Source organism: Paralichthys olivaceus, chromosome 1 (genome assembly GCF_024713975.1).
Source record: "Paralichthys olivaceus isolate ysfri-2021 chromosome 1, ASM2471397v2, whole genome shotgun sequence".
NCBI classification, from domain to species: Eukaryota; Metazoa; Chordata; class Actinopteri; order Pleuronectiformes; family Paralichthyidae; genus Paralichthys; species Paralichthys olivaceus.
The window spans coordinates 6870488-6898005 of NC_091093.1; the positions used below are offsets into that span (position 1 = coordinate 6870488).

Genomic DNA, 27518 nt, shown 5'->3' on the forward strand with positions numbered 1-27518 from the left:
CGGACCCAGCGGCTCACTGACCGTCCTGCTCCGGTGGAGACAACACGAGGGAGACACCGACAGGACCGGGAACCACCGACTGATCCCCGGCTCCTGAGCTCGTTCCCCGGGGAACTGGGAGAAACTGGAAAACAAAGAGAGAAGACATCTTTTATTTTCTGAACGTGCTGTCGGTGCAGGTGAACTTTGAGCTCCATCATTGACTTGACTCAGTTTGAAACTTTTGAACCTCTCTGGATGTCTCTCTCTGGAACATGTTAGCGGCGGACAGTGGTTTGTGCTGCAGAGCCGAGCTGCTGCTCGTCCCGGCTGCTCAGTGACCCGCCGCCCGTCCGTCATCACAGCAGCGCCGAGCGAAGAAGCCAAACTCCGCCGACCTCCATGGAGCGGTCACCGCGGCTCTGACTCTACCCAGGAATGGAGCGCTCCTCCGGGACACAAGTGCACTGTTGAAGACCGCTGCAGCTGTCCTGCTAGCTCATAGTTCAGAGTGGTTCCTTTACCTCTAAAACGTGTAGCACTGCCATTAAAAGTCGGTCAAGACATTATTTCGCCATGTCCCCCCCCTCGCGGGCCCGCTGCCCCTGGTTGCTCTGGAGACGGACCCTGCTCGCGCTGTGGCTGTGCGCGCTCGGGGCGCGTGCAGCGGAGGATGGGGGCTCCTTCAACGCGGAGGTAAAAACTTTGTTTCACTGTTTCAGCTCTGAACTCTTTGGAAAGGCAGAATACAACGAGCAATGTATAAAACACATTCATATTCTTCTCATAACATGAACTATGCATTCATAGGATCAGCTCTGCTGCAGGAGAACTGCACGCACCCACTCTGGACCACTTTAACTCTGGTCTCACTCTTAACTCTGCCATATTCATTCTGTCTGTGCAATACATCGGTTCATGTGCAATCCATTCACTACATATTCTCACACTGCACATATTTTCTTATTTTTTGTATTTCCTTACACTAAAGTTTTATTAAACTTACTTACTTATTTCTAACTGATGCCTATTTTTGACTCTCGCTGCTGTTATATTGCCAGTGTCCCCATTTGGGACTAATAAAGGATGATCTCATCTTATCTATACATATTTGTAAGTAACAGTTTAATAACTGAATGGTCGAATGGTGTGCCTCACTTCCATTAGCTGATATGAAGGAATAACATTTACCTGTGTAATATCTTCTAAACCAGCCAGTCAGAACTGAGGCAGGGACCTCTGCATTACAATCAATTCACTTGTAGCATATTAGTATATATTACAACGTACATTATCTCAAGGCACTTAGTAATTTTGAGACCTTACAATACAGTTCCCACAATAAGCAAGAACTTGACCTTGGAGTAAAGTCAAATGTAATACGGAGAGACCTCTAGCAGAACCAGACTCGATGTGAGCATCCAGGGACTGTTGTGTAACCGTCAATGTTAAGCTCTGTTAGATTGGTTGTCACAATGAACATAGTAAGACTGATACTTATAGATGTAGGGATGTTATTAATGATAGCAGCACCAGTTTATAACAATAATAAGATTGACAATAATCACTGAGTAGCTGTATGTTACTAATATGGTTTACATTACCATTATTCTTTTCATCATAACTTTTGTTATTATTGTTAATACACTGTATTTCCCTCAACATGCTCTTATTTCACATGTGGTTCATTTTGTTAGCAAAGCTGACTTGCAGGTTGTATGTCTACAGATATGAGATCAGATCCTCAGGCATGATCTGTGTGTTTGTTTCTAAACACTACAAGGGTTCCAGAAATGTTCCTGTCAGGAGCCAACTCCTGACCATTCATGTCCCTTCCCCCTCAAATGAATGTGCAAACATAAAGAGAAGTCAAGCACTGTACTCATGGTCATTACCACTTGTACTGAGAGTTACTATACCAGCCATCGTTTCGTTAACTAACCTTGCTCAGTTAGTCATCACAATGCCCAGCAGAGTTTCAGATTCTTGTTCCATCAGTGTTGAGACTATTGACTCTAAGAGAAAAGGGCTTAGTGTGTGTGTTCATATTAGAAGGTGATTAGTGGTGGGGAGCTCTTGTTTCTGTGTGAGAGAGAAAAGCAGAGAGACACACACAGAGGCCTGGCGGTCATTAGAGGTGAGCTTGCATCACCAAACCCAGTGACCAGGGGTCTGGTCTGTCAGGTTGCAACACACACTGATGGGGTATTAACATAGCTGTGGTATGTGCAGGCATGTGTGCTAATGTTTCTTACTGAGACAGGAGTTGTTGGTTTTACACAATGTGCGGACTGATGAGAAATGAACTAAATTGCTAAATGTGTTTGCGAGTTGGTGTCAGCTCAAGCAATAACTACTGCATGAGACGTGTTGTCTTCTAACATTCAGACTCCTCCATGGACAACTGAGTGAGAGACTTCATAGGTTCCTGAACACAATTTTCCTGTCCTGAGATAAATGAACAGTCATGAAAATCAAGCAATCCACACAAATATTGTTTTCATCCTGTCATATTTCACTTAATGGCTATTTATTTAAAAGTACACACTTATTACACAGCATTTTAATGAGAAAAGAAAAGCGGAGACAACAGGCCACTCTTTGGAAAACCTGTACTTTTTAGGAGAATGAGTATTTTGTCAAAATATTACATAAGTAGGTATAGTCAAACTACTGTTGTTTGATTGAAATGATTGAAACCACGTAAGAGTGTTAGGACACTTTAATTACTCTGAATATTGATATTGTTTGAATTATATATCCCAGACAGCTGCACCCACAAGCTGTGATGTGACAGAAAGCCCATCTCCATTTATTTGTGACAGTTTTATCGATATCCGATACATCAGAGCCTTCCCTCAGTAAAAGGGCTTACTTGCGTCCCGCAACACTCCTCATCCTTTTTTTCCCAATTAGAATCTTCACTCATCCCATACATGGCCCCTCAAGAACACAGTTAACTTAAGTCTGTGGTAGAGACAGAGAATTTTAAAGGTTCAGTGTGTAATTTTTAAACATCGACCTCCCCTTATCTTCCAAGTGTGTATGAGAACCTATAGTGGTCTTCAGGTAATATAAAAACAGGAAACGCCCTCTCTAGAGTCACTGTTTGGTTTGTCCACCATGGGCTAGGAGCGTGGTGGTGCAATATGGTGGACACCATGGAAGGGAACCTGTTCCAGATGTATAAAAGCCTCAGTGAACGGTAAAACACAACAATTCTTGGTATCAGGAGATTATACACTAATGAAAACATTTGTTTGAATAATGTATTCTATTTCTGTTGATGTTTCCCCCTAAATCCTACACACTAAGACCTTTAGTTGTTGTTTTAACCTGAAAAAATTTAGAACAAGCTCCTGTCGACAATCTCAGGTCATTTCAATGTGTAGCAGCAACAGAGTGTTTCCATTAACAGTTACGCTCAAAAATCAGCAGTGGTCCAGAAAATAGGACAAACAGTGGAGGCTTATATGTGTTAGAATAAAGTAAAACCTCAAGTGTTAGTTGAGGACTCAAACAGAACCTTACGTCATGCTGTTGGTTTGATGATGGACCTGCTAACCTCCATGATATGCCGACTAGTCTTTAAGTCAAGGGAGACTCAACCTTTATGAAGTGGCTGATGGCCATACTGCATCTAGCGGATGCGTGCGTCTCTGGAGTCCAGTATGAAAATGTGCTCACACCCACAACACACATAACAGTGGTTCTAAAAACCTTTATGTGTGAACAAAGGGTCAGCTCAAATTTCAGTGGTGATAAGGTGGTATTTAAAACATACTGTAGAGTCTTCTATCAAAGATAAAGGACAGGTGAGTGGACTGAAAGTGTTTGAACAATCTAAACAACATATGTGGATTGTTTCAAAATAACTTCACAACACATCCAGTCTGTGTTGATACTGTGTTATACACGTACTTTAAATAGTTAAAGCTTGGGTTCCTAATCCTGGAAAAAACAAATCGAGAGAAAAAATGCAACCGATACATCCCACCCCCTTCCATCAGCCCTCTCTCCGAAGCTACGCTCTCATGGACGTGCACTCCCTGACAACCGTTAGAAGCCAACTTTATCATGACTCATTTGCTAACTTCTGGCTATCGTCTTTGCCTCGGCAGTGTTTCCCTTTCGACTATAGATGTGACTGAAGACAGTCAGGCAGGTCAGTAAGTGACAGACAGGCAGGCCAGCCAATCATGTCATTCGATTATTACAGTCCTGTGAGGACCGCATCAGCCTTCTTTTTTTTTTTTAGATGACTTTATTAATTGGTGGCTATCGGTACATGACTCACATAATGAAATACCAAACCTCATCCTTGGAATGTCATTAAGTCCATGTGATGAGGTCTGAGAAACTCAACTCGACCGCTCTGTCTGGACTGAAAGCATGAGGTGGGAGGTCGGAGGAATGAGGGGGAAAGAGATGGATTATCAAATGTGTGAGTGTGACCAGACTCAGAGAATATTTAATTTGAAAAAAGGAGGAAATGTCACAGCATGTCGTGGCCAAGGGGAATCTGTGATGGAGTTATTTCTAAAAAGGAAGAGAGAAAGTTAACAGGGATTGTAGTGGTCACTCTCAGCTGTGCAGCATGTGATGGCTGAATGTGACAGCTGTTCTTTAACTGGGACACACACGCACACACACACACACACACACACACACACACACACACACACACACACACACACACACACACTGCTGCACAGGCATGCTGGGCCTGGGACTCCAAGGCATAGAAATACAATGGAGCCTCTTGTCTGAAGACAGATTGCCCTGACAGAAAACTTGTGAATAGGAGAGGAGGAGGATGAGAGAGCACAGAGAGAAACATGGACATGATAACACAAGCCGTATAGAAGGAGTGAAAAAAGAGTGCAACAGCAACTTGCAGCTCCAGCAGAGTAAAAGCAGCGAGGGGAGGAGTAATCAGTGGCTCATTGCAGCACATAGCTCAACATGCTCCTGTGTCCATGTCCTCTTTGTATCCATGTAATGTGCAACGTGCTGTCTCTTCACAGCCCTCCTGCTCTCCCCCTGTCCCGTCTGATTGGCTATCACAATGTCCACAAGACTCACATTGCTAAAGGCGTGGGATGGGGCAGGGGACGGCCATGAGATTGGAACTATCTCTGAGTGCCCTTTGGTGATTGTGCTTTGTGTACGTGGTTTCTGTTTGACTCTCTACGGTGATATATGCTTCAAGAAGTCTTCAAATCTAATTCCCTTCTTCCTCTCTGTCCATCTCAATTTCTCTCCCACTTCTCCATTTACTTCCTCCTGGTAGGACTTTGGGGGGTAAGAGATGGCAGCAGACCAAGCCTCAGAATAAAAGCTCTGTTAGTATCTTGGCTGACATTGTGGTGGACACACGCACACACACACATACGCACACACACACACACACACACACACACACACACACACACACACACACAAACACACTCACACATACACACACATACACACACATACAGTCTTGGCAGGTTTTACAACCCCTTGTATATTGCTGGGTCTGGTTTTGGCAGGTAAGCCCAAGGACTCTTTGAAAGCCAATTTAATAGACAAGGTCTAGCATATATGCTGCAAGCAGACACACACACATGCACATATACTCACTCATTGCACATACACACACACACACACACACACACACACACACACACACAAGCAAAAGCCGTATTCCATGTTTTGTCTAAGACTTGTGTTATATTCACCTGATGAGAGAAAGTGAACGTCCAGATTCTGGTTCTTTACAGCAGGGTGATCCATAATGATCAGAGCAAATTAAGACACTATGTGCTTTGTTTTTCATATTAAATAAATAATAATAATTATCGTTATTTTTGTATAGTTGTATAACTAATACAGAGACATGCAGACGTCCTCTGACCAACACAACTCCTAAAAAAACAAAACAACGTTTTCAGACATGAACTGTGGAGTATGTTCGCACAATGGTGAGGGGTGGAGCATCAGGCAGAGGCAGGGCGTAACTTATAAATTCTGCTGTGGAGATCACTTTGTCAACAGCACATCAACACCCACGTCAGCCCTTCTCACCAAAAGCTCTTGTGACATCTTCGTCTGTGTATAACACCGATTATTCATCCTCTGATATTTGTATTGTTTGAATTTTTTTCAGTATGCTTTTGTCACATATTAGAAATGTCATCAACACACCCACTCACTTGTGGTGAATCCTGCAGAGGATCTATGTTCTCACATGGTGTCATTCGGTTTATAGCCAGAGTTTTTACAAGGAGCCTGGCAGGAAAAACTCTGGAGAAAGTCTGAAGCTTCTCAAAAGGACATTACACATTCTCACATTTAGCCCCTCCAGGTATTTCAGGAGATTATTCCATATTCAGTCCATATCTGAAAGCAATTTTTGACTGCTTTGGATTTCTTCACGGTCCAAATTTAATTTGAATTTTAACGAGTTCGGATGAGTTTCCTGTACTCACGGCAAACACGGTTGAGCTGTAGCTGATCAGATCTGCCAGCGATAGTCATTTCAAAATCAGAACCCTGCTCTGATCCCCCTCTGTCTGAAATCAAGGAGCCATTGTTTGACTTTTTATATTGAATTAATGAATCTGACTCAATGATTGGTCACTGATACATGTACTGTCATTGTTGGTGTCTTCTTTGTGATTGTGTGTAACATGTAACTTATATGTTAAAATGATTGGACTAGAGAAGAGTGGTCTGTGATCCCTGCCACCTGTTTCCCCTTGACTCAGAGTGTGTGTTGTTGTGTGTGTGTGTGTGAGAGAGAGAGAGACAGAGACAGAGAGAGAGAGTACTTAGATAGTGTTTCAGGAAGTGCGTGTTTGTTTTTGAGTGTGTACGTCCGTGTGTCAGCGTGTTTGAAGTGTCCTTATCTAAAGGCAGAGGTGGGTCCGGGTCATGTCCAGTTCAGCCATCCCTATACCTCTTCCTGCTCCCATGAACACACACACACACACACACACACACCATGTATTTCTTAATGTGTTTGGAGAATTAACATAAAGATGAATCAGGTTTTGAATGTTTCAGCACCTCAGGCCAAGTGCTCTAAAGCCTGAGGGCTCAAACTCTTTGTGTTGTCATCTTTAGCCCCCTGACGACCTGTGCATAGACTATAAAGACTGTGCATAGACTATAAAGACATGAGGTCTTAACCAATACTTGTGTTTTCACACTGAGAGAAATGTAAAATAGCATCTATATGGTTATGTATTTTAACTGTAAAAGTGACAATTCCAGTCAGTCAGTCAGTTGTTTAAGTCGTCTGCTTTTAATTTTGACATTTGAAATTATTTTATTTCTGTCCATTTCTTTTGTTCTAAATTACTTACTGTTTCTAATCCTGTCAAAAAACCTTAAAACTTTTTTGAGCCTGAAACTTCATCATTGAAAAAGAGAAGAAGTGCAACATTAACAAAGGACCAATGTTAAATGGGTGACTGTAGTCATCTATTTTCTTATCTTGTCGCAATGCTGTCGTTGGTGATGCCGTCAGAACTCATCTTAGAATTTGACACCAGTTGATTGATCACTTCCTGATGATAAATAACAGCAGTCCTGTAATGACTGGTCTAATGCTGGAGGAACACACATGTAGAGTGGAGCATAGGTCACAGGTTTGGCCCTTTTCAGTACATCCAGTCATATTGTTGTTGTGTAGAAGGAGCAGGACGGTCAGGCAGAGGGTGTATAAAGTAAATCAAGGAATGTATTTACTTGTTTTAATTGGACTGTGGGGATATATGTAACAAACATTAAGTGAAAAAAAACTTTTGTCAAGTTGCATAAAAATGACCAGGGCAATTATCATTTAGATCATTTTTAAATTATTATGATTCATGCCATATGTTTGTGTGAAAAAGAAAGACTGAAAGAATTGAGTTTGTTTTTATGGCTGTAAAGGAGTGGGTAAGTAAATACACAGCCTTATCAACTAGTACTTTACAATGCAAAAGAATGGGCGTATACTTGAGATGACATCTGCTCACACAGATGTTCTCAAATCAACATACATGAGCACACATGCAAACTCACATAGACACACGCCCTGTTTTTACATTCCCTGAACCAGCAAAGGGGAGTGTGTGTCCATGTGTGGGCGTATTAAGTATCTCAGACTACCGATATGCAAGTGCTTGCATGAGTTTGTTTGAATGTGTGCGTGTGATATAAGGTTTCTGCTAAACAGGTGGGAGAGCCTTTGCGTCATCGTTGATTGGTTCAAGTATCACGTTTTCTCCCTAATGTCTGCCATTAACCCCCCCACCCTCTGACTCTCCCAGTCACATACTCTCAAATTCGAGAGGCTGCCTTCCTCATTTTCTTTACAAAACTTTAAATGCAACCTAATGCACAGCAGCATACATTTTAAAATAGCAATGTTGTTTTAAAAATATCACTACTTTTCTTTGAAAGAAACTACCAAGCTTCAAGGTGCCTCAGATCCTTGCTCTCAGCTGTGTAACAACAGAAATTAGCTACATGAATACCTTCTACTTCTTTTTCATGTTCTGATTTTCCTTTTGATTTTAAAAAGTCTTTGTGGTGGCGGTCAACTTCAGGAATATTGTCCCAATGAGCTTTCATTGTAACTGAATTTGCATCACATATGAATAGATGGCCCTTTCCTCATCCTCATTTTCTTAATTGTTTTCTTCCAGTCATGGCTGAGGATGTATGGTTACCTGCCCCAGGCCAGCAGACAGATGTCGACCATGCGATCAGCTCAGATCCTATCCAACTCCATCAGCGATATGCAGCGGTTCTATGGTCTGGAGGTCACCGGACAGATGGACCCTCAAACCATCAGGTTAGCTGGACTTAGCTTGGATGGTTTTGTGCATCTAGACACCCACTTATAGGGATGGGCGATATCACGATTGTTTCAAACCTTTTCCTTGATTACAATTAATGAACGATTATTTTACGCCCCCCCACACACAAACATACAGACTTTCTACTATGTTTCTTTTTGCTCGAGAGGAGCAGTAATCTGGCTGCACGAGGCAGCTCATAGGTACACTTTAAATTAAACAACAGAAATGTACAGATACATCAAGGAAAGTAGGAGTTGTGCTTTCGTACTCCCCTTCATCCTCTCTCTTGGGGGCCTCTTTCTTTTCAACACTCTGTGGCATGCCTCTTGCCTGTTCCTGATCTTCTTTCAACTCCTTCAGCGCCATGAAGAGACCCCGCTGTGGTGTGCCTGACAAGTTTGGAGGCCAGATCAAAACCAATGTGCGGAGGAAGCGCTACGCCCTCACTGGACATAAATGGAACAAGAACCACCTCACATACAGGTAACAAAAGAAGTTGTCACACATCTGAAGAAAATCTAATCAGACACTTTTTGTCCTTGTCGTAGGTTGCTACTGTAAAACAATATGGGTTCAGGGTGGGGATTCAGTTCTTATGTATGTACCAGACTAGATACATATGCTTGATTTTAGCCAGAACATTGTGAAATTTGCCTTCCTTTGGGTATGAAGTTGTAATTCCCTGAATCTTTCTCAAATTGCTAACAGTATTAATACAAAAAACATATGAAAAAGGAATCCACAAAGGGATTTATTTTACCTTTCTCCCTTTTCCTTTCTTTTTTCCCATAGCATCCAGAACTACACTCCCAAGATCGGAGAGTATAATTCATATGAAGCCATCCGGCGGGCCTTTAAAGTCTGGCAGAGGGTCACCCCATTGACCTTTGACGAGATCCCTTACCAGGAGATCAAATATGGACGACGCAAGGAGCCCGACATCATGATCTTCTTTGCTTCAGGTTTTCATGGAGACAGCTCTCCTTTTGATGGAGAGGGAGGATTCCTCGCCCACGCCTACTTCCCTGGACCTGGAATGGGCGGGGACACGCACTTTGATTCCGATGAGCCGTGGACAATAGGAAACCAGAACATACAAGGTAAATGCTGACTGTCAGAATATTTAGAAATGCCTTTTGGATTTCAGAGACAGTAGTGTTCATCTTCAACTACAACCAAACGCTACAGTAAAGCAGAAATAACAACAGGAATGAAAATTTCCATGTTCTGAAATAACACAACAAATTTGAACTTCTTCAGGTGCATGGATGATTTGGTGCATGAGTTGAGTTGGTATCAGGGCTGGCCTTGCCTGGTGGGCTGACGTGGGCCATTGGGCCAAGCCAGTTGTCTTTTTTTTTTTGTCAGCCCATAAAACAGGTAAATCTCACATTGCCCCCACTTGTTTTTTAATCTAATCTTAATCATCCATGTTGCTGAGAAAAACACTTATCAATGAACTCCATGCACTATGGTCTGTGACGATTACAGTTTGCAAAAATCATTGACTAAATCTAACCTCATCCCACTTTTCTTGAGAGGAACCCTTAAAATTTCAATTTTAACACAAATTTCCAGCTCTAATCTAAGAGTTGAGGATTAAGAAAATATCCCAACTTTAAAGAAAGATTGAGAAGTCTCCAGAGTTCCTGTTCTTGCAGTGCACCCATTAACCCTGCTGACCAGAAAGGGATTTTTTGCAACAATGGGCTTTCCTTCCCTGTTATCTACATACACCCACCAGACACAGACAGCTAAAGCTTTGTGCGTGTGTGTGCGGGTGTGGGTGTGGGTGTGTTTTCTGGGGGGGGGGGAAATGTCCTGCAGGACAGATCACAGAGATCCTGGAATCCCACAGTAAGTGGGAGTGTGTTCCACTCGGGGAGATCTGCAGACTGCTCTACTTAAACGGCTTAAAAGCAAAGTACAACCAAATTACAGTCCTGTCTGACTTAGTTAGACACATGTCTACCTTCTTGAACTTTTCACAGATGCAGTCTTCATTTAACTGTGTTATTTTTACGGCCGTCCATTTGCATTATGCTCGAAATTTAGCCCCTACACTTTAAATTTTTGGCCTCTGTACTGGCAAAACACATGCAGGGTGATCCAGCATCTGGCTGTTGGAGCAAAAACATTAAAGCAAGACAGCAGCAATGAAGTTAATTCAGTTAATTGTTAACACGTCAAATAAAAATGCCAAATATCCTAAATTAAAAGCTTCTTAAAAATAAAGAGTTGCTTAGTTCATTATAAATTAAATGTCATCAAATAATATAAAATAGTCTATTTTAATCTTGGGCCCTAGAAAATGACCTTCATGTAGTTTAAATAACAAATCAGTGAATTGGGAAAATAACAGATTTCAAATTAAAATTAAATTTTTGGGTTAGGGTTTTTTTCAAAAGTAAATGTGAAAAAGGAATATTATATCATAGCATCATTCCTTCAGAATTGCCACTCTTCAAATCCTAGGGCACACACAATCTCACATGAAGGAGCAGAAGAAGTGAGACTTGATGAGCATCTGCTGCACTGAAGTAAGTGTCCTGAAGCATGAAACAGAATCAGCTCTGACCTCTGACCCACTTTTGGATGGGGACAAACAAAAACAGACTTAAACTCAGAGATCAATAGTCACACATAAAAAATAAATACGACAGCGACAATCCATTTCATCTGAGTCCTTTGCAGTTATATTGTTTTCCTCCCTTTACCTGACATCGGTTTCATTTGTTGGTGAATAACATTTCTAGTGGGCTTGAGATTTTCGGTGGGAACCTTGTGACGCACAGTGTGATTAATCAGCATGGTCTGATAAAAAAATGCTTTACACTTTCTTCCAAAGCAACCCACTGATACGCACTCTCAAACACACTTGACACAATGACACCCTGTAGCAATAACACGTCAGAAGCCTTTGTGGTTCTTGGAGGTCAGATGAGGCAAACATTAAGTTACTGGCAAAAGGCAGAGCGAACATGGAGAGAGCATTCTGGTGGTCAGGGTGCGGCTTTATACCGGGGGGGGCCGTCTCAGTTGTCGGTGAAAAAGCTGTGAGACATGGTAAAAAAGTGAAATAAGACTTGAATGACCAAATGTGCGTGTAGTGAGGATTAGATGTGTTGGCTGAACTTTGCTGAGATGTTTGAAGTTGACTTGCTCCTTTCTCTGTCGACTAAATGGTTGTCACGGTGACCTCACAAAGACTTCTTTATCTGCTCTCTCGCTCTCTTTTTTCTTTATTCATCCCCTGTCCTGCCCTCTGCTGTTTTCTCTCCTCGAGTGTTAGCTGTAGCTAGGCATGCCATGAGGACATTCATGTGACTCTGAATTATAGATGGTTGCTATGTGTGTGTCTTTGTGTTTGTGTTTGTGTGTGCATGTGCGTGTGTCGTAAAGGGGAAATTAGTAGGACATTCATACAGACCATCTTCCCCTTTCCCTGGCATTCACCTTAGTGACATCACCAAGTCACCAACAGCGTGATGTCACTGGCCCAGATCTGACCAATCAGCTGGAGTGGACATAATTACTTGCAAGTTCAAAGTTCACAGAAAGCAGGGCAGGGCAACAAAGAGGTATTGACTGAGAGGGGAAGTACCCGACTGTGCGCTGGCTTCAATATATGAACATGTTTGTCAATTCTCAACTAGGTTTTCTTTGGTTTTACTTTTTAGAAAAAAGTCTATGAGAAGTCTTTTGTGGAGAGAGGAAGTTGATGCAATGGTCATTGTGGCTCAGCTGTGTTGCGGCCTTGTCAGTGTGTACTTGTTGCAGTGTGACAGTGGACGACAGTATCCTCTGACTGCTTCGAAATGCCAGGAATGTATGCGGATGCCTATCAGCCGTCATTAGCATGCGTTTTGTGATTCATGTGTCGGATCAGTGGAGATATGTGTGGTCATCACAACTGAAAGAGATTCTGATATCAACTACATGGATATACACAATGGGCAGCACGGTGGTGCATCACAGCAAGAAGGTTGCTTGTTTGAATCTTTCTGTGTGGAGTTTGCATGTTCTCTGTTCTAGGTTAATTGGAGCCTTTAAACTGATGGTAGATGTGAATGTGAGCATGAATGATTGTTTGTGTCTATATGTCAGCTGGGACTGGCTGCAGCTCCCCTTGCAACCCTCGAAGGATGAGCGGTGTAGATAATAGATCATACATGGATATCCACAGATCACCTTATTAGAAGCCCTTGCACACCTCTGTATATTCATGTCATTATCCAATCAGCCAATCTCTTGTCAGCACTGCTATGTGTATCATAATGTCAGGAGCATCAGTAATGTCAGTGACTTTCTGTACTGTCAACATCATTTTTGTCTGAGTTGGGATCAGCCTCCTCCTCGTTCCTCATTTTATAACAGAAAATTTTGTTTCACATGTTAAATCAGACTGATGATCATCATGCACTCACACTAATGTGGCCATGTGAAATATTAACTTAAAATTTGTCATATATTTATTTTGGTCACACAGTCTGGTGCCATGCCCCTGGTATCAGTATGACGTTCTTTCTTCCATATGTAGCTTGCAGCATATGGATTGCGTTATGTATTTTTCATAAGATACTAATGTTTTAATGCAGATTGTCTATCTCAATGAAGTTAAAAATCTAGTGGATATCGTCAAACGTTGTTCCCCTCCCCTAACTCGTCGGTTTGCTCCATAATGTTCACACAGGTAATGACCTCTTCCTGGTCGCAATCCACGAGCTGGGTCACGCCCTGGGTTTAGAGCACTCCAACAACCCACTGGCCATCATGGCTCCCTTCTACCAATGGATGGAGACTGAGAACTTCCAGCTGCCTGAGGACGACCGGAGGGGCATCCAGCAGATCTACGGTAGGGTGGACAGTGCACGTCGTATGACTTTCCTACAACAAAGTTATAACTCTCTCAAAGAGTTTTTTCTTCATTCTTATTGTAAACCCTTTTTACATCTTTAAAAATGTGTAAAATATAAATATCAGTTCATATTTCATACATTTTTAAGGAAGTGTAAAATATCTTGTTAAATGTCTTTGTTGTCAGAAAACCAGCAGAGACTCAGAGATTTAACATTTAACATGAATTAGTGACTAATTAGAAGCAGATTTACTTTTTAGAGCCAGATTTTCCAGGTTTTCCATGTTTCTACACTTGATGCTGAATTAGTTTGTTTATGACAGACTGTTTTAAAGAATTTCTTTGACTTTAAGTTCTCAAAAAAGTAGGTTTGACTCTTAACCTTGATTCTAACCACACCTTTACTTGATACCTGTATTATTTGATTGTAATTGCATCAAACAGGTTTAACCCACGTTGTCCGTTTTCCCCATCAGGTCACTCCGACAGTGGTCCCACCCAGGCCCTGCCCACAGTGACTCCACGTCGCCCGGAACCTCGGCCACCTCAAACACCACCTCGCCATCCGGACCGTCCTAGAACCACTGAAAGGCCAGATCACTATGGACCCAATATCTGTGAGGGGAACTTTGATACAGTCGCCATGCTCAGAGGAGAGATGTTTGTTTTCAAGGTAAAGGCTTTTAGATTTGAGATAATAATGGGGATTTGTAAGTGCAAGTTGGGTCTGCAGTAATGAGCACACAAAGTCCAAAAAAACCCATTATATATACCATTATAATGGTTTATTATAGGACCTTACTTGTCTTTTAGTCGGCCTCCAGCAGAGGAGCTGCTCTGACACGTTAACAGCATCAATAAATTAGTTGTACTTTCCTGGAGAATCGGTTTAAGACAAATGGCGTGTGCATGGCCAGCAAGAGATCTGTTTTCAATCAGGTCCTTGTGGATTGTAAAACAACAGGGTGGGTGTTTTTATGACACTGAACACTGTTAAAAGGGTGGGGTGTTCTCAGGTGTTTTCCTTAAAGAGCCTCTGGACCCACACAAAACATTCACAGGGGCTGAAGCAGCAGTGAGCTATTAGTAAAGGCCTAAGAGATAAAACTTAGAAAACTCTTATTTTGCTGTGGGCTTTTTATTATTCGTTTTAATTGGCATTTTTTGGCTGGAAAGTTGAGAGGCAGACAGGAAACATAGGGAGGAGAAGGGGCATCTAATGCAACAATGATCCCCGTCCTGAATCAAACCATGGACATTGCATGTGCTGTAAACATTCGCCTACTTGAGATCTCAAATATTGACATATTAATCAAGGTTCCTTGATATCATGCAGCCCAGACCTGTGGTCATATGTTTTCACCAATCATGGATGTAGCATTTCCTGGTCAGAGCTGATGATGCAGGAAACGTATGTCGTCAATGTCAGTTGAAGGAACGGAAATTAAAGCAGCAAACTGGACTGAATTTCCTTTTCTCATTGCTTTTAACCTCTTCAGTGACAACCTATACATTGAGCCACTCTATAAAGATAAGTAAAGCTGTGTTTCAGTGGGAGAGGTCAAAGGAGGCGTTGACTGTTGAAGCGCTGAACACTGAGGAGGTTTGCAGTAATAAAAGGCACCTGGACAGTGAACACCAGGAACCTCAGATTCACTTCAAAAACCTCACATTTATTTTTTGTGTCATATACATTAGAGGGAGTTCTACTGTGTTTAATATTGACTGGATGTTGTCCTGAAGTATGAAATGTTGGCATTTGACAGTGAACTGCAGCTGAAGGGAGTCATTTATGTGGAGATATCTAAAAGTGTCCAACTATCAACCACACTTTGAAATGGATTCTTGAAACTTTTTACATTAAATATGGCAAAGGTTATAAAACATCACTTTGTGAGCCTTCATAGAGGAGAATATTTAGGTTCCATCCACACTACAAGTCTAGAATGTGTTGCTGAGACTGTGGTGTTGCAAAGAGCATTTTACAATGATGCAGCTGCTTACATGTGTTGGAGACAAGATTTAATTCAAGTGATCTGTGTGCAACAGCACGAGCATGCTCATTGTACGTGAGAGGTTATGTCATATGTATTTTCAGGCAGGTTAGCATGGATGGGAATATGCAGCCAAAAAGATTGTGTGGAATGAGATTGTCTTAGTTTAAAATATGTAGTAGTATGGATGGAGCATCACATTATACTGGCTTTTGAATGTTTAAGACTTAAGTCCTGGTTGATTTGGCGACAGCTAGCAAATGTAGTCTAATACCACAGCTCACAGAATTCCGAGGGCAGCAAAACAAAGAATTGTTGTTTTTCCAACATTCTGTGAGCAATAATATTAAAAATACAACTTTATTTGTAAAGCTCTTATCTAAACAAGGTTACAAAGTGCCTCACAGAATACATGGCAAAAAACAAATCAATAAAAATAAAGGGTATTCAATTCAATTCAATTTTATGCACATAATATACAACACAATGAGCAAACTCCCCCATTAACTGGAGAAAAAACCTCCAGCAGAACCAGACTCAGTGTGTGTGGCCATCTGCCTTGACCAGTTGGGGTGATCGGAGAAAAATGGGGAGCAACTGTGATTTGATTTTACGCAGCAGGGCACTGTGACAGGAGTTGGTCTCTCTTTTTGTGAAGTTGGAGGTTTGCAGACTGTCTCCTGCAGCTCTTCGTCAAACAGCTCACTGCTGCCATGCCTGACTCCTCCATTACTAACTGCAGTATTTCAAACTCATCTGCTGTCAGAAAATGCTGAGTGTGACCAGTGTCTTCTTTCTTAGATGCCTTTTTGATGAATGATATCAGTAAGTGCTCAATGACAAACACAGTGGATTTTACTAAAGTTCAGTTAAATGATTTTAATGTCAAGCTGCAGAATTGGAAAATGTACTTATTATTATTGTGATACATTCTTCTGTGGAACATAGGCTCAAAAACAATTGTTACCTTATCTGGTTATAAACAGGGACTTAACAGACTTTTATTTAAATGAAAATGCTCAAGATCGCCACTTTAAAGCAAATAGCGCTGTTTCCGAGCACTCCTCTCAGAGAGCCCTGCCCCTTCACACACACACACACACACATCAGTCTATGAATATCTCTTATCTTAGACCTTAAGTGTGCCTGACGCTGACCAGCAGTTGGACGACTTAGCATCCAGTGCTGCACATGGTCACACAGTTATATCTGTGCTCTTAGATTTCATTTCAGCCAGTGATGTCTATGTTCTTGGGTTTTATCCACAGTCACAAAGCTCGTCTGGACAACATTAATCAGCGTCCAAGACTCACTTTTTCCCTGACCACCACTGGTTTCTAAACTAATACATATGACCCAATCTGATTGAGTGCAGACGAAAAGCAAATAATATACTTTTCAGTCATCAGATCAATTTTGTGAATACAAATCAATGCAATACAATTATCATGTGCAGTGTAAAAAATAGTAATCAACCTACCATACTATGCCCCACCCCAGTCTCCAAAGTGTCCAGACAATCATCAAATGTTGTGTCATGACCTCATACTATAGTGTAACTATAGCAAAATGAACTAGATTCTTCCTTCCTAGTAAAACTTATGGATGATGCAAATGAACCACCATCAAAAGTGTGGTTTTGTGTGTATTTCACATCCTATACAGTGACTATAGTGAATGTGCACTAGATTCTTCTCTCCCAGGTCTTTAAGTTCAACAATCACACCTCTGATGTCTTTCCTTCAAACTTTCATCATCTTACAGTGATTGTTATCATTTTTTCTTTGTTATCATTACTTTCTTAGCACTCTAGTTTTGGTGCAGTTTCCAACAGGCAGTTTTCAGTCCTTGCACCAGTATAGTTAGGACAATTTAGTTACTAATGGTAGACATTCTTCTTCTCTGTTATTCCTCTGCACAGGCAAAATCACTTACTTTGAGCTGCAAGAGTGGGAGTCATTTGTGGGACATCAGTACCACTCTCTTTTTCACGGAGTTCTGTCCATTAAAAGTAACAAGTGGCTGTCATTCTGGAGGGAAATGGCTCCTTTCTTTTATTCACGTCTACTATTTATTTGGCGCTCAGGGCTGGACACAGAGACAGTCAGCAGAGCAACACTGAGCTGCTCCCAGTATTGAACCTCCCACACTGAGGTCTGGTCTGTTCTGCTGAGGACTAATATGGTCAATTCAGTCTTAATCTGGTCAACGCAAGGAGCTGTCAGACCACACAAATCAAAGAGCACGCTCCCCGTTCAGTTGGGCCCTGTTCTGTTTCTCTCTGCTCTCGTTAAACACATCTTCATTCTGTTCCATTCCATGCCGCGTCGCGTCGTCCTGTCTGCCAGTGTGTTCTACGTGAAGGACAAAACTAGGTGTGCTTGCCAGAAAGAAGCAGCACTGAGCATTTTAACGTTACATTATCCAGGACAAGCAGAGCTACTGACTCACCACTTATGAATGAGACTGGTGTAAATCTGTCTGCTGGCTTGTGTGCACAGCATTTACAGTAGATATGACCGTTCATACGTTTCTTTGTGTGTTCAGGGGAAAGATTTGATGCTGGGATGCACACATGACAGTTTTTTTATCAACGTTAGTCTGTTGTCTGCAGAGAGAGTGGGAGACGTGATAGAGCCACCAGAGCGGAGACTTGACTATTATTAGCCTGCTACTGTTCTGCTAATGTTAGTTTATTGTATGTTCTGGTCCAGTTATCCTGCAGAGCTCATAGTGACCAACAGGCAGCACAGCAGTACTAGCTGACCTCAGTGTAAGAAAACAGTTATCTAAAGAAAAGTGACTTACGCTCCTTTCTTACTATAACTACAAGTAGACCTGGTGCTTTCATACCTGTTTAGCCATCTACTTTATGACCTCCACCATCAGAGTCATGTTTTCACCCCTGTCCATTTGTTTGTTGATTTTAGGTTGTCTAATACACAGGATAGATAAGAAGTTGCACTAAGATGTTCACCCTGAAAACAACCGTGTTATTATTGACCATAAATGATGTTTTACTTAATACAGTGAAGATTTAAGATTTAAGATTAATAGTTCTGATCAGTCAGGGACATGTTTTGAATAGAAATAGCTGTTTACAGACTGTTTGGGTTATATCATTTTCCCTTACCTTAACTAATTCTACAACATGTTTAAAATCAGGTGTACAAAGTTATTTAAATATGCAATAAGTAAGATTAGTGTGTATGATTTAATAGTGTCATTATATATGTCAGAAACCACAAAATTTGGGCTTTCTGTGGGGGGATAAAGCCCCTGAACCCCCCATAGCTGGCTTCTGTTTCCCTCTCGCTGGCCTCTCCATATTCTTGTGGAAAGTTCTCTGCTTTTGTTGAGATGTGTTTCAAACACACTTTTTCAATTCTGTCCCCTTAGGGCCGCTGGTTCTGGCGGGTGCGTCGGAACAGGGTACTGGATAACTACCCCATGCCCATCAGTCACTTCTGGCGGGGTCTGCCTGGAGATATCGATGCAGCCTATGAAAGACACGACGGCAGGTTCGTCTTCTTTAAAGGTAAGCAGCAAATACTCAAACACTGATTGATGCATGCGCTCAGGCTCCGAAACAGAACATGATGATGCACTTGCTCATGCTGACAGTATCCTAAAGTCATAAACAAAATTGCATTGCACTTGTAACTTAGTTCCTCGCAGCTCAGTGTAAAAGGTCAAATGATGATTGATCATTTGTCATTTATCAAACCATCTACTGGTGACTGTTACTGTAAAACAGGCCTGCTCCAAATAACCTTTTGAGAGCATGACAGACTTCCAGGAGCAACTGCCTTTGATAATATACCCAATTTTTCAACCACTGCCTTACACAGTGTGCAGGAAAGTAATACACATGCTTTGTGTGACAGCGCTGTGATGCTCAAGTAGCAACTGTGACAAACAGCACTAGTGTGTAACAAACAATCATAGTTCAGACTCAGCAGAGGCTGTGGTATCACTGCATCTGCATTTTATCATAAGTCAGTTGGTCTTCCATTTGTAGCAGCGTGTCAGCTTTAGAGTGGAAATATTCTTTTACTTTCATCTTTATTGAAAAATGTCGAACAGAGTATATGGAAGATAAGTCTCCCTTATACAAAGATATACTCTTCCTCCATGTAAATCCACCCACCATCTGGTTTCTTCTTAAAAACCTTAATACAATTATATTGCTCCATGGTCATTTTAAACCGCCATGTCTTAATGCTATCAAACTTTAATGGTAAAACAGATTGTGGAGCTTTAGTCCTCTTCTGCAGATAATGTTGGAGATATACTGCACGTGCCCACGCTTCCTCAAGAAAGCAGCGCTACATAATGTCTTCTACATGCAGAGTATAAATCTCCTTTAGCACAGCTCATTATTCACACTGTGAGTCACTGAGAGCGGCTCGTCTTTTACAATGGTGGATGATGTTGTTGAATGAAAAAGAAAGCGCTCAGGCCTTCAATGCAGCTTAAAGCGGGGGAGCCACAGGCTCTGGGGCAGCTGTTGATGGTGAGGGGCATGATGTCATCGGCAAGTCCCTCTGTGTGACACTTGGCTGCGAGCCATTCACAAAAAAAGAACAAGAGGAGGGAAGTGAAAAGGAGGGAAAGAAAAGAGGAGTGTGAGCCCCTGGGGAGCAAGAGAAAGGGGGACCAGCAACAGCAGCACGATATCTGTTACCAAGACCTATAGACCAGTCGGTTCAGCAACAGTCAGTGTGATAATTCCTTCCTTCATCTGTGTTCATGTGCAAAGTTCTGCACATTAGGTTGATTTGTTTGCTGTGTGTGATTGGTGGTTGACAAGTATCTTCTAATACGTTTCACATCTATCAGCCGTGACGGCAGGAAATAACTAAACCCACAACTGTCACAGAATTTACCCCCCACTCCCTGCTGTGGTGAGCTTCATGTTTCCTCTTGGGAGTGAAGAGGTCAGAGTTCAGATCCCAGATAAATACATAATTTGACACTAGCAATATGATCCATGTATGCATGTTGGCTATTCCCAAATGTAATTGAGTGTTCAATAATACTTGAAGTTTTTATTTACTTGTTTATTTTTGTTGATCCTGGAGCCGCCCTTTTTAATGAGATGTGCATTTGAATTGAGTGGATTCTTACTTGACCCAGGCTCCATCCCTCCACCAAGTTAACTGCAAATCAGTTCCCTACTTTTTGTGTAATCCCACTGACAGACCAACCGACAGACAAAAGTGAATGATGTCAAATCCTAAATATATAAAACACAACAGTGACGTGTGAAATCACAGGACTTCCTGAGTTGGTGAAGTCAAGAAAAACACTGTTCTGGCAGTTTAAGTAGAGGGAACCACGTCCTTTTGTTCTTGTTAAATTAAATCTCTAAATTGAATGTGGTGGTGTTTACTGAGAAAGAACAGGGATGACTATATATTTATTCGGTGTAAAAGCGAAGCTGTAGTCCAAACCTGGCAAATAGAATTTTACAAATCCTCAGTACAGTAATAAAGATGTATCCATCTAGCTGTTGTATTACCCAGAGGTTGTCCAGCTGTTTTTATCCCAAACAAACCACACTGTTTATCCCTTTAGAAAAACCGCAGTTTCATAGCAGGAAGGGATGACATCTTGAGGTCACTGTAGCTCGAGTGCAGTCGTGAAAAGTCGTAGAATAAGTCATGGGATTTTACATCAGGGCCGTGCACCACAGGAACCCTTGGATGCATTACGTCAACCTCTTGTTCTCTATGCTGAGTGTTGAGCTTTCATTTTAAACGAGGAGCAAGGGGCTGGAGGTGGGTGGGTGAATGGATGGATGGATGGATGGTTGGCTGGGTGGGTGGGGGAAAGGAAGGACTGGAGCCAAAGAGGAGAGATGTAATGGTGCCAGGAGGAATGGAGTACCCCGGCCTGACATAATAAAAACAATAAAACCTTCCCTTCAGCGAGAAATCTGCTACATGAGACAAGCCGCTCTGAACGGATAATTACAAGCCAAACCCAAACTCCTTAGTCAATGATGTCGTACTCGCGTTTGCTGAGTCTTTTTGATTGCCTGCCAACAAATCATTATTACATTCATATAATTTACAAGTGTGTGTAAATGGTGGTTTGGTTTCCCATGTTCTCTTTTTATTCCTCATTCTATTTCAATTACTCAACATATTGTATGCCAGTATCTTAAATGTACACACAGCACATCTATGTCTCTATGTGTGGATGTATCTGTTTGCATTTGTTGACCCATGTGAATCCAAGGATACGTGTAAAGATCCATAAGAGTCCACTAATGGTCCTCTCCTCTTGTCTCCCTTTGTCTCCTCTCCCCAGGAAACAGATTCTGGCTTTTCAGGGAGGCGAACCTGGAACATGGCTATCCAATGGAGCTGACTGATTATGGTCAGGATATTCCCTACGACCGAATAGACACGGCCATCTGGTGGGAGCCATCCGGCTACACTTACTTCTTTCAAGGAGACTGGTAATTTAGCCTCCAACCTGTCAGCATCAAGAAAACTCACCTGCTACCCTGTTTATTAGTTTATTAAACCCCCTTGTCACTGATCAAACTCACTATGCCTCCTAACATCTGGCTTTTGTCTGTAATGGGAATGATAACAATCACTCCCAGGTTAAATGACTCTGCAGTAGACACAGGTTTTAATCAGCTCGAGCTCTGATCGAATGGAAATGTGACACCCAGGTGAACGCGCTCATTGTGCAAGAGCGCCTCAGTTGTTTGTGCATTTGTGAAGTCAAACATTAATCACTGGGAAAAACACAGTTTGGCAAACTCCTCCACTGGCAATGAAAAAGGAGCCATTACCTTTTTAGGGGTTTACCCATGTTAAGAAACTGTGTGCACAGGCTCACTCAGGTGTAAACGAGTATCAATAGTTGTGTTTACTCACGTACAATTACCCATGCTTGCTGTGTGTTGCTCACTCCACCACTTTGAGTCCAGACTCATTAATTTCAGCAACGATAAAAAAGAAGCCAAGAAATTTGTGGAGACATTCATGATCCAGATAATGAATCTTACTCACAGTGGGTCTCATCCGGGAAAAAATTGTGTTGTTTCTGATTTATGTTTCAAAGCACATTCGTGTGCATTTATACTAGTGTACTGGATAGCTTTTATTTTTTTGTAGTTCTACCAAATGGTATCGGAAAATACCTCTCTCCCAAATGTGGAATGAAATTATTTCAAGATCATGCAAATTATTTATTAGTTTAATTATAGCTTTTCCCTATGAGTATTAAGTCGTACATGAGAAATAGCAGCAGCTGTATATGTGCAGCTCTTAGTGCAGCAACAAAGTTAGAAAGTTCTATGAACAACACAAACATGTTGAAGATACCGTGGAACAGAAAAACCCCAGTGTGTAAAAGAGAAAAATATTTATGAAAACACTCCGGAAAGTAAGTAATTACACTGGGGGCTGCTGGTGCATTTATACTTGTTTCAATTTGAATGTCCTGTATAAACTGTGCTGTTATATATACACCATGTAGGCCCTCACCCTGCTCTTGTTTAGACAGCTGATAAACAGTGACAGCCATCTTCTCCACTGCTCTCTGCAGGTACTGGCGTTTCAATGAGCAGTCGCGCTCAGCAGACAGAGGCTACCCGAAACCAATCAGCGTCTGGGGATCGTCAGTGCCCTCTGCTCCCAAGGGGGCCTTCCTCAGCGATGACGGAGGTGAGCTGGGACAAGAAGAGTGGTTTGTGTGTGTGTGTGTGTGTGTGTGTGTGTGTGTGTGTGTGTGTGTGTGTGTGTGTGTGTGTGTGTCAGCAAAAAGGACAAGGAGGGGCTAATGCAGACAGAGACACGCCTGAAACAAAGAATTAAGGCGTGACCATGCAAGACTTTGTCTCTTCTGGGAAGCGAAGTGTATGTCTTGTGCTTTTCTGTGCTTTGGTTAGAGCAACAATACAAAGTTGCTGCTACATTTTCCTTTGAAAACACATTCACTCTAAAATTCCAGAGTTTTAAAGTCACAAGGTTTGGAAACGCTACTGGTCCCATTTACATTCTAGGGCTGCGGATTAGTCTGGACAAACAAAAACTGAGATATTTGGAAACGATGACGTAGACACTCACAATCACTTACTGATTGGGTCCTTTTGGTCATGACTCTGATCCTATCACATGACAGTCTTCCAGAAGAAAACAACCAGCATTAGCCCAGGTTCCAGTGTAGAATGCAAAACAGATTATCAATTATAAGTGTTGCTGACCCTGTTGTCTTTGCTAACAGCTATTATTCCTGTTTACACATACATGTACAATGTGATTTGCTCTTTCAGGCATTTTAGTATGGACATGGATTAAAACTGATACTTAATTTGAAAACGCAATTTGCAAATGAAAAAATAGTAGTATAGATGTAGCCTTAGTTAAGCAAGGGATCTGGAAATGGCTAGCTAGTCTTTCATGCAACCAGTTTCCAGTCTTCAAGCTAAGCTAACCAACTGCCAGATCCAGCTTAATACTGAACAGACAGATATGATGGCGGCAACAATTTTCTCATCTAACTCTTAACTGAAATCTTCTGTTCTCGCCTCCTCCAGCTTACACTTTCTTCTACAAGGGTTCCAAGTACTGGAAGTTTGACAACCACCGCATGAAGAGTGAACCAGGCTACCCCAAGTCCATACTAAGAGACTTCATGGGCTGCAGTGTAGACCTGGACCCGGACAGAGACACAGACACAGACTCAGGGCGGAAAATCCCAGATGTGAACCGTCCACCATTTAACCCAGACGCAGGACGTGAAGGTGACCAGGACAAAGAACAGGATGGAACGGATAAAGGTGGAACAGACAAAGACACGGGCAAGGGATCAGACAGTGACAAAGACGAGGACTACCGCGAGGGCCGGGAGGAGGGCACCAACGAAGTGGACGTGGTGCTGAAGGTGGACGACAGCGAGGAGCGGACCATGAACATCCTGATGGTAACCATCCCACTGGTCTTGGTGCTGTGCATCCTGGGATTGATCTACGCCATCATCAACACGCTGCAGAGCAAAGGGGCGCCGCGGCTGCTGGTGCACTGTAAGCGCTCACTGCAGGACTGGGTGTGACCCTGGACATTAGGGGGACAATGAACTTTGAACTTGAATCTGAATTTAGACACCCGCCTCCTCTAATCCCAGCCTCTCCCTCAGTGACCCATCTGTCTCACATCTCTGTGCTTAGTGGCTCTGAAACTCTTAATACTTGTGGTAGTAGATCCACACACACAAAAACTAGAATCAAGCATAAATTATGTATTACATATACACACACACTCGCACACACATCATCCTAACCTCCTCTTGTCTCCCATGGTGCTCTACAATGCGTTGACTGTAGTCTATTTATATGAGAGAAGTTTGCACATTTTTTTTTTGTTATTTTTGTTTGGATTCATTTTGTGTGACTTTTTGTTATTATTTTTATTTCTAAACCAGGAAGGCCGCTCTGTTCTCTCTTCCACTCCCTTTCCCTAATCTCAGTGGGGGCTTTTTACTCTCTGATAACTTGACATCTGCGTATGCTATTACTCTTCCCACAAAAGAAAGACACATGCAAAAGGCTGGAACAGACGGGTCACTAAACGTCCACGTAAGGTTTAGCTGTGTTCCTTCCTCCTTTCATGATCATCTTCTTCACCTTGCTCCATCTCCTTGCTTGTTTCTGCAGTAGAGCACAGTCTTCCAGAGTGTGAGAGCTGAGATGGGAAGCAGCAGGGTTTGGTCCCAGCAGACATTTCAGTTTTGACGTGGTTGTTAGTCTGAAGATTGAATCTGGAGTTGGGCTTGTTCTTCATACAGATGATGCTTTAGTTTTAAGGGATAATTCCAGTCAACTCACTTGTTTGTTGCAGTTTTATCCGTTGATTGTAAAAGTTGCTGGAGAACTTGTTGCGATGGGATTACTCCATTTAACATGCTGACATACTCACTGGTCGAACCACACCCAGGTCTGAACCTTTATTTTGATCTCAGGTACAAACTTGTAGAGTTCATGATAGCATCTTGCGCAGCTGTGACTCTATGGAAGTGACAAAAACTGTCTACAGTGCAACAAACATCAGTCGTTTAACCTGCTTCTGTGGTAGTTCCGCTAAAGATGTTTCAGACCTTACCTCAAGAGGAAGTCCTTAGAATTGGGTCCAGACTTTTTTCTATCACACTATCACACTATCACACTTTTCTATCTATATTCAGGCGAGGGGTGGTGCAGTAGGCAGAGGCAGTATAGAACCTATGAATTGTGCTGCAGGGATTTTTGTTTGCAGCACACCTACACTAGTGTCAGCTCATATGACCAAAGACCTAGTTCAAAGTTCAGTTCATACAGATGAAAATGAACTAGTTCACGTTCATTTGTTCCATTTTTTATTGGGATGATTTAGATGATAAACTTACCATTATGTATTTAGTTACTAATCGATGGTGTCAGATCATGAATCGGGATCCTCTGGTCACTTTAACACTGAGTCCTGACTGTGAGCATCACGTCTCGCGCTGTCCAGAGTCGCAAAATGTTGATGACTAAAACACTAAGTAAACTTCATGCCCTATGCAATTGCCTCGTTAGCATATATGGACTCTGTGGCTTTGCTCACATCGACTCCATATTTTTGCCATGATCACACCTAGTTAAATGCTGAGATCTGTGAATTGGGCACGCAGCATTATTGCCAAAATGAAATCTAACACTTAGCTTAAATGAGGACAGATATTAAAACTATCATCCAAACAATAATTAGTTCACTAAATAATTCACTAAATAATCACTATCCACAGTCACAATATGATAAAAAGAGGTGATGACTAAATCTACAAAAATAAATCCCAATCTGTAACACACCATAATTACCTTTTGAAGTCAGACTGCTTGTGCCTTGTTTTCCTTCTTTCTCTTGTGCCCACACAGTTGGACAATAGGTCTACCTCTTTTCCTCTCCTTACTTGGAAACCATTTAAAGACCTCTTTGGCTGAAAAGGTAAACAGACGTTTGAGGGTACCCTCTTCCTTTAGCTTTCATTTATGTGGCTAATTCTCATAGAGCCTCTTCTCTGTCAACAATGAGACTCCAGAGGAGACAGACTAATGGTTAATTTAAAGTCAGCTCACTATGAAATAACACAGGAGAGGCAGCATTTATTGCATCTGTGTGTGTTTGTGTGTGTGTGACAAAACAAGAGACAAAGCAAAGCCACAGCTTTTAATTTCAGAGCAGGATGTTGCACCACAAAACAACCCAGCAGTCACAGGGTGCAGCTAATGTACCGAGGACTTAATAACAGCCTTTTTACTGCTTGCGCTTTTTTTTTAAAGTAAGAAACCTCCCTGACAACCTGTGGTCTTTTTGTTATAAAGATAGTGAAGCTGTGAGCACCGGGGTGGGCTCGGGCTATGCAGGCTCATGTGATCACAGACTAATCCTCTTCATTAAAAAACAGCAGGTGTGTGCAAATGCTGTTCACCCCCGCGACCCCTAAACTAAACCTTGAACTTCAAGAATGAAAACACAACCCCCTCCCACGAGCAGAGATAGGATGAAGGGTAGTGTGTACACAGGAACAATTTTATTATTTTTATGGTTTTTAACATATAGCTACTTTAGCTATACTAATTATTTGCAAACTACTTTAAAATACATGACATAGAGTTTTTACTTTTGGTGGCAACCTTTGTTTTCCATTCATTCATAGACGATGTGAAAGTCACAAAAATTATTATTGATTCAAAATCTGCCTATAGATTTTAATGCTGTGACATAATTAAAAAAGGAAAAGGTTTTAAATAGCAGTAAAGGGGCTAGTACCTGCAAAACCAGTGGTGTTGTCCTGTAAAAACTTGTC

General features: G+C 41.8%; 1 protein-coding gene across 1 annotated transcript; it reads left to right on the forward strand.

Moving 5' to 3' along the window:
• Positions 1-15: 15 nt before the first annotated feature.
• On the forward strand, positions 16-27518 carry mmp15b (matrix metallopeptidase 15b). Its single transcript, XM_020080239.2, has 10 exons — positions 16-675; positions 8661-8809; positions 9177-9299; positions 9609-9916; positions 13510-13671; positions 14151-14347; positions 19068-19206; positions 21987-22137; positions 23241-23359; positions 24232-27518. Exons 1-10 carry the CDS (start codon positions 556-558, stop codon positions 24744-24746), a joined length of 1983 nt encoding a protein of 660 aa, XP_019935798.2. The 5' UTR covers positions 16-555; the 3' UTR covers positions 24747-27518.